We start from the raw sequence: 8,855 nt of genomic DNA on the forward strand, positions 1-8,855 counted from the left end.
CGAGAGAGTAAAACCGGCCCTGATGGTATAGTATGGTGTATGGCATTAGTTAGACATTTTTTTAATAGTAACTCACAAGCAACCAGAAACTACATTTATCTGGAATCTACCAAGCCTCGTGGATGCCGGATAACGGGGAGTTTACTATACTTTGTACTGTAAATAAATCTGCGGATGATGTAGAATAGGAACTGCACATTGTTTTGTGAGCCGTCATTGGAGGTCAGTGCTGCCATCTTGTGGTGGCTTTCAGGTAAGGCACCTGCTGCAGTTGGTCACACACCTCTATGATAGACTTGTACAAAGGGGTCACGCACCCTCCTTGGTCATCTGACACCACAGATCACGCGGCGTCTATCTCTGCAGTCAAATATCGCCATTTTGTCAGGCAGAAAGGAAAAAGGGTTGGGCAAAACTTTACATCAGGGCCAAATAATATAAAAATACACCACAAATCAATATATATATATTTACTTTGTAACCAATAATGAGAATACAATGTGTACGGCTAACCTCCACTCTCCTCTTCCTCAAAGAATAAAGAGAATATTGACCTTGATGAGCGAATACAATTTTGCAGATGCGCCAAATCATTCCTTAGCATACCCTGTGGCAATCACCGCGGCCGGATCATTCCGGACTTTGCTCAAAACTGAGTAGGCAAAATTTAAAAGGAGTTTTAAAGTGAACTACAGACAAAATATTTTTCTTCTTCTTTTAGTTAGAACGGGAAAGGGTTACAGGCTCTGTCCGATTTTTATTGCTATGTGACACCGGGGAGATTTCCTCTCGCTTCCTGCCCCAGAGACAGTGGTCACCTCCTGGACAGGAAGTGAATGAAAGAAGCCTTCTCTTACCCGACTGGAAAAATTGAATTCCCTGCAAAAGAAGATGGGATTTAATTTTCACCACGCGGTCACATTAAAAGGGAAGCATAGTGATTTTGTACTTATTTCTTATTTATTTATTTTTTAAATCAGTTCCTCTTTATTGCTATCACATAGGGGGAGTTCTCTGGGAATCCTTTTGTCATACAATAGATGTTTTAATAGTAAAACGCAGATTGGATACGTATGATAAAAACACTAAACATCATTAGATTTAAAAGATTTAATGTAAAAACCAAAAAATGAAATATAAAATTGACCCGCAACCTTTATAGTTCCCCTTTAGTCCACAAGTACCCCAAAGAAAGACCGTCCAATGAATTGTATGGAAAGCGAATTGCCGGCATTTGAATGATTAGAGTTGATCAGTGAATGTGGATTTTCGGTGCTATTTTGATGAAGGTTTCTGCTCGTCGGTGGAGACACAGGTGTGTTTGTTTCGTTGCATCTGGTTCCACTGGGATATTATGTCCCCGGGACTCAATCCATGGGAGGTGACAATCCGGCTGTATCCACAATCTGTGTATTGAACCCTCCAGATATTGAAATCCGTCCCCTTTGGTGGTGCCACGGGTTGCACCCCTATCTTTTTAAGGCAAAGGCCAACATAGACATCCTCAAGGTAGACCCACCTAACGGATGGGGAGACCTCAACGATTTTACCTGCCAAGCCTGCGGAGAAGACATAGCCAGTCCCGGAACAGAACAAAGGGTAATCGTTCTCTGGGTATTCCTCCGGGGACATATACCATTTACTGTCTGTGTTGCGAATGGGTCGGCCATTGATGAATAGAGATCCTGTAAAATAGTTCAATCTCGGGGGCTGATCTGGTTTCAGGAGACTGTTTATTAAATATTCGGTACCGATAAACATGTCACTGTCCGTTTTCATTACGTAGGAGGCTCCTGGGCAATGCGTGGCAACCCAACTCAAACCATTGAGGACCTTCGTGGTTAAGTTTCTGTAGGTATCCAGATAATCCTGTTGAATGATATCGTGAAAGGCCTGGCTTTCCTCCACCAGAGACTTGTTGGCATCATCAGTCCACTTGTTGTCCTTCCCTAATAAAAAGAGCCGGAGCGTCTTGACTCCAGGTAGAAGGTCCTCCTTTCCCCACGTCTGTCGGATGGCCTGTCGGGCTTCCTTCTGCCACCTTTCCGCCGTAATGAGTAGAATGAGGAATGGAGCGCCATCTTTGCACTTGTCAGGCTCGTTGATGGTGTAGTCATATATGTAAGGCAGTCTTTGATGCTTTTCTATTGACTTGTTTCTCAGCGCTGGTTTGGGTTCCTCAAGAACTGTTTCTGACTTGCCTATTTGAAAATTCCTGATCATAAGAGGGAACATGCTGGGTATTTCAATGTGTGAACCACCAACCAGCTGCAATGGTAGCCTACCAATATGGCTCAGGATAAGCAATGTCAACGTAAAAAGAACTAAGCACAGAAACACTTGGTATTTATACCATTTATTGCCCAAGGGGCATTTGATCGTTTTCAGGAAAACCATGATGGCTTGTTCAGATGTACTTCAGATCTCCAATGTTTGTGGCTTAACGTTCTTCTGCTTTTGGAGACCCCCACAATGCCTTAATTTCCTGGAGTTGTCACACTGAAAAACACATCAAACGATGTAAGTGTTAGGAATATAACAAAATGTACAGCAAGCAATATCAAGTAAAGTGGCTGTCGCTGGTGACCTTCTTCTAAACAATGTTGGTTCCTTGAAAAGAAGGACTAGTATGTTGCCCTTGGTTTGATTAATCTATTTGGTTTTGAATGCCCTCATATATATCATTAAACTGTAAAATAATATGTTGATCTAAGTATAACACCCGTGGTGATTATTATGTTGTATATATGTTGTAATAATAATAAAAAAAGTGGTGGTTATGAAATTTCGTACCAATGAACTCTGTGAGTAATAAACTTAAATCTTGGTTAATAATTGATTAATTAGTATGTGTCTCTTTTCAGTGATTATCTCTTAAGCTGGCCACACACCTTACAATTATCTGCAGATTTTCTGTGGTCAGATGGAAAAGGTGCAACAGATTCCTCCATCTACACTTAACTGTGTGGATGGAGTAATCTCCACCTGGGCCAATCTGTCATTATTATTATTATACAGGAGTTATATAGCGCCAATAGTTTGCACAGCGCTTTACAATATAAGGAAGACATTACAGTCACAATACAATTTAAGACAAGATGGTAAGGAGGGCCCTGCCCGTGAGGGCTTACAATCTAAAATGTAATCAAGTATCACCACTGTTATTTTGCACATTTTTATTCACAAGTTCACACCCCCCAGTGTATCTGTTGCACTTTTTCCATCTGACCACAGCAAACCTGCAGATAATTGTAAGGTGTATGGGGCTGGGCACCTTAAAGTGTGAGATATTCTAAATACTGTATGGCGTGGTGTAATGAACTCCACCCAACTAGTAAGTGTAACCACTATATGTGTGTTTAAAACACATCACACTGGGGGGGGGGGTGAACTTGTGAATAAAAATGTGCAAAATAACAGTGGTGATACTTGATTAATAATGCATGAACGAAATACAGGTTAAACTCCAAAAATAGTTGGATAGAAAAGTGATATCCTTATCATAATATAATGTGAATGTGTGTGCTATGGTAGCTGTTGTAGGTACTTTCCCGTGAGTAAACTACAGCATATATTCAGTGCAGCGTGTATTCAATGTAACCAACAATATGGCATTTCACCCTTTAACTGTAACAACATTTCAACGTGCCCAACAAGTTAAACTGGTATAGAGTGGAACGAATCCAGTAAAGACACCGCTGTTATTGCTTCCTTTCCACCTTCCAATTAATCTTATCATACACATCACCTACTGCAAGCATTAATTCCTCTTTTAATTAAAGAAGATATCTTATTTGCAGTCCGCTTATCTGTCCTTATCGAGGTCAGAGATTCAGGGAAAGGTAGGACTCAGGTAGGATTAAAGTCTCTTTTTTCTTCACTCTATCACAGAGCTGATGGAATCACTCTTATTTCTTTCCTCTCCGGTTAACCCGTCCTTCTCCTCTACGGCGGCGATACCAGCCCACCGGGTGCAGTTGGAAACAAGACCGGGCAGATTTGGTGAAGGGAAAACGAAAGAAAAACAATCCTAAGTGCAGCAATCAAATCATTTATTAAAAGCAGAAGATGTTCACACTTACATGATTGTAGAGTATAAAAGCATTTGAGTGTAAAGGACACTCAGCCTTGTAGATCATCCGGTATGTCGGAGAAGAATCCCTTGACGCCTTTCGTCCTGCCTGGACTTTTTCAAAAGGGTGCTTGCAGTATGTGATGTGTATGATAAGATTAATTGCAAGGTGGAAAGGAAGCAATAACAGCGGTGTCTTTACTGGATTCGTTCCACTCGGGAAAGGTCCCTTGTATGTGACTATACCAGTTTAACTTGTTGGGCACGTTGAAATGCCATATTGTTGGTTACATTGAATACAGGCTGCACTGAATATATGCTGTAGTTTACTCACGGGAAAGTAACTATAACAGCTACCATATCACACAAATACACATTATATTATGATAAGGATATCACTTTTCTATCCAACTATTTTTGGAGTTTAACCTGTATTTCGTTCATGCATTATTAATCAAGTATCACCACTGTTATTTTGCACATTTTTATTCACAAGTTCACACCCCCCAGTGTGATGTGTTTTAAACACACATAGTGGTTACACTTACTCTAGTTGGGTGGAGTTCATTACACCATGCCATACAGTATTTAGAATATCTCACACTTAAGAGATAATCACTGAAAAGAGACACATACAAGTAATCAATTATTAACCAAGATTTAAGTTTATTACTCACAGAGTTCATTGGTACGAAATTTCATAACCACCACTTTTTTTATTATTATTTACAACATAATAATCACCACGGGTTTTATACTTAGATCAACATATTATTTTACAGTTTAATGATATATATGAGGGCATTCAAAACCAAATAGATTAATCAAACCAAGTGCAACCAATTTGTTTGAAATAATGTTGGTTCCTTGGCTGTCATGGTCATCCTCCTTATCTTCAGTAGTTCCTGAGCCTCTGGACCATAACAACTATAAAGAGCTGGCGTTCTGACTTGCTGCACACTTTTTCCTTGTTAGTGAGTCAGAGAGACAGATAATTAGCATGACATCCAGGCAACTGTAGTCTTTAGGAGGATGTCAGATACGGCAGATATGGCAGCCTACATATTTCACTTCATGATGGATTCCCTTTAATGTAGAACTGCAGCCAGGTCCATCTCTATCATGAGGCTGCCTGAGACTGTTTCATCAGATAGCATCTCTTTGGGTCATGTGGGAAAGGGGGGGGGGGGGCAGCAGGCAAAGTGGCATGGCCTCTCTGCTGCACAATGTTTCCAGTGTGCCTGCTGCCCACTTTCCAGCCAGAGTGTCCAAGAGAGCCAGGCAGAGAGATGTGTAAGGACCATACACATTTCCCCACCCAGCTCTTAGCAGCCTATGATGCTCTGGCTGGCATCCCACCCTGCTCACTGACATCACTGGTTGCCAGGAGCTGGGTGGGATGCTGGCTAGAGTCCCGCTCAGCTCCTGGCAACCGCTGACATCACTGGTTGCCAGGAGCTGGTTGGGACACTCTAGCCGGTGACCTGCAAAGCTCTGGGCAACCAGTGATCAATTAGCTGGCGGGATGCTGGCCAGAGCCGGAGCCAGAGCTTAGCATGCACTACCAGCACCTTCGCCAACCCCAAACCTCTCCGAACGTGCACCAACAGCGCCCACACCCCCCCTTTCCCAAATGTGCGCCACCAGCACCTTCGCCAACCCCAATCCCCCCAAACGCGCACCACCAGCGCCCACACCCCCCCTTCCTAAACATGCACCACCAGCAACACCCCCCAACCCACCACCCTAGCCTCAGGCGGTGAATAGGCTAGGGACACCCCTGACTGAAGCCAAAACTTTTTTTCAGTTTTGAATAGAGTAAGGGAGTGTTTTAACCCCTGTCAGCTGTTTCTGCCATATTTTTCCCATTGCGGAGATTTCCCTGTGCTTTCAAAGTGAGAGAAATCCCTGGGTGTACCCAGAACTAGTGTCCCCATTGGAAGATTTCCCATCTATTCCTGTTCTAGAAAACAACCCAAAATGTGGGATTTTCTTTGACTCTCAGTGACAACGGTCACCAGGACCAATCAACATATGCATCTCACTAACGGAGACACAGACAGCAATAAAAGCTGACAGGTGTTCTAATTGTCAACGCTAAGCCTCATAAAGGGACCCTGTGTGGCCCCGAAATCGCTTGTTTATATCACAAGGAACTTCAATAATTGAACATTTGCTCATCCTAAAGGTGCCCATACACCTGCCGATTATCGTACGATAATCGCGAGTGATCCCGTGATCGTACGACAATCGGCAGATGTATGGAAGGCGTGCGACCGTTTCTACTGTACGGTCGCACGTCTTTTGTCTTCAGAGCACGCTTGAAAATCGTAAGATTTTCGGCGGGTTAGTGGCGTTCTCGGAAGACAAATGCCGAACGGTCCGGCGTGAGCAAGCGCACACTGCCCACTCAGCATTGGAATCATCGCAAGCCCTCCCCTCAGCGGGGAGGGCTTGCGATGATAGCAACTACGATCTGCCTGTCCAAGATGGGCAGATCGTATGAGATTTTAATGTCGTGTGATGGTTGTAAGGTGAATGGCCAGCTTTAGAAGGATTTTGGTGTGCCGGTGACATCTCTACACAATTGCAGGTGTTCTAATCCCTCCCCATTCTATCCAATTTAAATTTAAAAAAAACAGTTTTGGCCTCAAAACTTTCGTCTGACCACAAATATCAAATTGTCACCTACTGCCAGCATTTGCAGGACTGGATGGCTGTCTTCTCAAGCCTATGGAAATACATTGATAGCTAAAACTGAGTCTAAGCAAGTTATTGATCTTCCGGGGGGCATTGTGCTTCTCTCCTCTGTCTATAGCTGGTTAATGATTATCAACTGATTAAGACAGAAGGAAACCGCAGTAGACTAAAGTCTTTATTTTCCACCCTAGTAGGTTATGATTTAATGTGAAAATTAATATAACAGATAACTGTAGTTAATGATTACTGTAGTTAATGATTACTTGTTAACATTTCAGAGGAATACATTTTACTGTCGGGAAACATAATAGACTACTTCACAAAGAACAAATGAACCGGAATCATCAGCACTCAGTGGAAAATATTCAAAGGATAAAGTCCATCTAATCGGACAAATCATCATACATGTTGCAATAATTATAACCGACATTTCGGGGGCCACGCAGGGACCCCTTCATCAGGGCAACAATGTAACATTGTTGCCCTGATGAAGAGTTCCCTGCGTGGCCCTGAAACGTTGATTATAATTTCCACTGAGTGCTGGTGATTCCTGTTCATTTGCTGTTTGATTTGCATGGCGCCATCCGTGAAGGTGCAGGAATTGGGGTGAGCTGAGGGGTGAAGGAATTGGAGCTGATCTGAGGGGTGAAGGTGCAGGAATTGCGGTCGATCTAAGGTGTGAAGGGGCAGGAATTGGGGTGATCTGAGGGGTGAAGGGGCAGGAATTGGGGTGATCTGAGGGGTGAAGGGGCAGGAATTGGGGTGATCTGAGGGGTGAAGGGGCAGGAATTGGGGTGATCTGAGGGGTGAAGGGGCAGGAATTGGGGTGATCTGAGGGGTGAAGGGGCAGGAATTGGGGTGATCTGAGGGGTGAAGGGGCAGGAATTGGGGTGATCTGAGGGGTGAAGGTGCAGGAATTGGGGTGAGCTGAGGTGTGAAGGTGCAGGAATTGCGGTTGATCTAAGGTGTGAAGGTGCAGCAATTGGGGTTGATCTGAGTGGTGAAGGTGCAGGAATTGGGGTGATCTGAGGTGTGAAGGTGCAGGAATTTGGGTGAGCTGAGGTGTGAAGGTGCAGGAATTGCGGTCGATCTAAGGTGTGAAGGTGCAGGAATTGGGGTGAGCTGAGGTGTGAAGGTGCAAGAATTGGGGTGAGCTGAGGTGTGAAGGTGCAGGCATTAGGGCTGATCTAAGGTTTGATGGTGTAGGAATTGGGGATGATCTGAGGTGTGAAGGTGCAGGAATTTGGGTGATCTGAGGTGTGAAGGTGCAGGAATTGGGGTGAGCTGAGGTGTGAAGGTGCAAGAATTGGGGTGAGCTGAGGTGTGAAGGTGCAGGAATTGCGGTTGATCTAAGGTGTGAAGGTGCAGGAATTGGAGCTGACCCGAGGTGTGAAGGTACAGGAATTGGGGTGAGCTGAGGTGTGAAGGTGCAGGCATTAGGGCTGATCTAAGGTTTGATGGTGTAGGAATTGGGGATGATCTGAGATGTGAAGGTGCAGGAATGTGGGTGATCTGAGGTGTGAAGGTGCAGGAATTGGGGTGAGCTGAGGGGTGAAGGTGCAGGCATTAGGGCTGATCTAAGGTTTGATGGTGTAGGAATTGGGGATGATCTGAGATGTGAAGGTGCAGGAATGTGGGTGATCTGAGGTGTGAAGGTGCAGGAATGTGGGTGATCTGAGGTGTGAAGGTGCAGGAATGTGGGTGATCTGAGGTGTGAAGGTGCAGGAATGTGGGTGATCTGAGGTGTGAAGGTGCAGGAATGTGGGTGATCTGAGGTGTGAAGGTGCAGGAATTGGGGTGAGCTGAGGGGTGAAGGTGCAGGCATTAGGGCTGATCTAAGGTTTGATGGTGTAGGAATTGGGGATGATCTGAGGTGTGAAGGTGCAGGAATTTGGGCTGATCCCAGGCAGACCCATCAGCATGGCCGAGTACTCTGAACCTGGAAGTAGAACGGCTGATGATGGAAGCACTGGTGATGGAGATGAGTGCAGACATGAGTGAAGTGTTCCATAATGTTTAAGTATACTGTGAGTACTTGTACTCTATAACAAACTGGTGGGGCGGGGGGGGGGGCACTTTTTTC

General features: G+C 44.4%; 1 protein-coding gene across 1 annotated transcript; it reads right to left on the reverse strand.

Moving 5' to 3' along the window:
• Positions 1-1,275: 1,275 nt before the first annotated feature.
• On the reverse strand, positions 1,276-2,235 carry LOC108797191 (beta-1,3-galactosyltransferase 2-like). The gene has a single exon (XM_018568766.1). The coding sequence runs from the start codon at positions 2,233-2,235 to the stop codon at positions 1,276-1,278; it is 960 nt and encodes a 319-aa protein (XP_018424268.1).
• Between the last annotated feature and the right edge of the window lie 6,620 nt (positions 2,236-8,855).

Source organism: Nanorana parkeri, unplaced genomic scaffold (genome assembly GCF_000935625.1).
Source record: "Nanorana parkeri isolate BGI_ZX_2015 unplaced genomic scaffold, ASM93562v1 scaffold1241, whole genome shotgun sequence".
In the NCBI taxonomy this organism is placed as follows: domain Eukaryota; kingdom Metazoa; phylum Chordata; class Amphibia; order Anura; family Dicroglossidae; genus Nanorana; species Nanorana parkeri.

Bases quoted from the DNA above. Each gene is read 5' to 3' on its own strand.
- LOC108797191 (XM_018568766.1), bottom strand. From the start codon at position 2,235: ATGTTCCCTCTTATGATCAGGAATTTTCAAATAGGCAAGTCAGAAACA.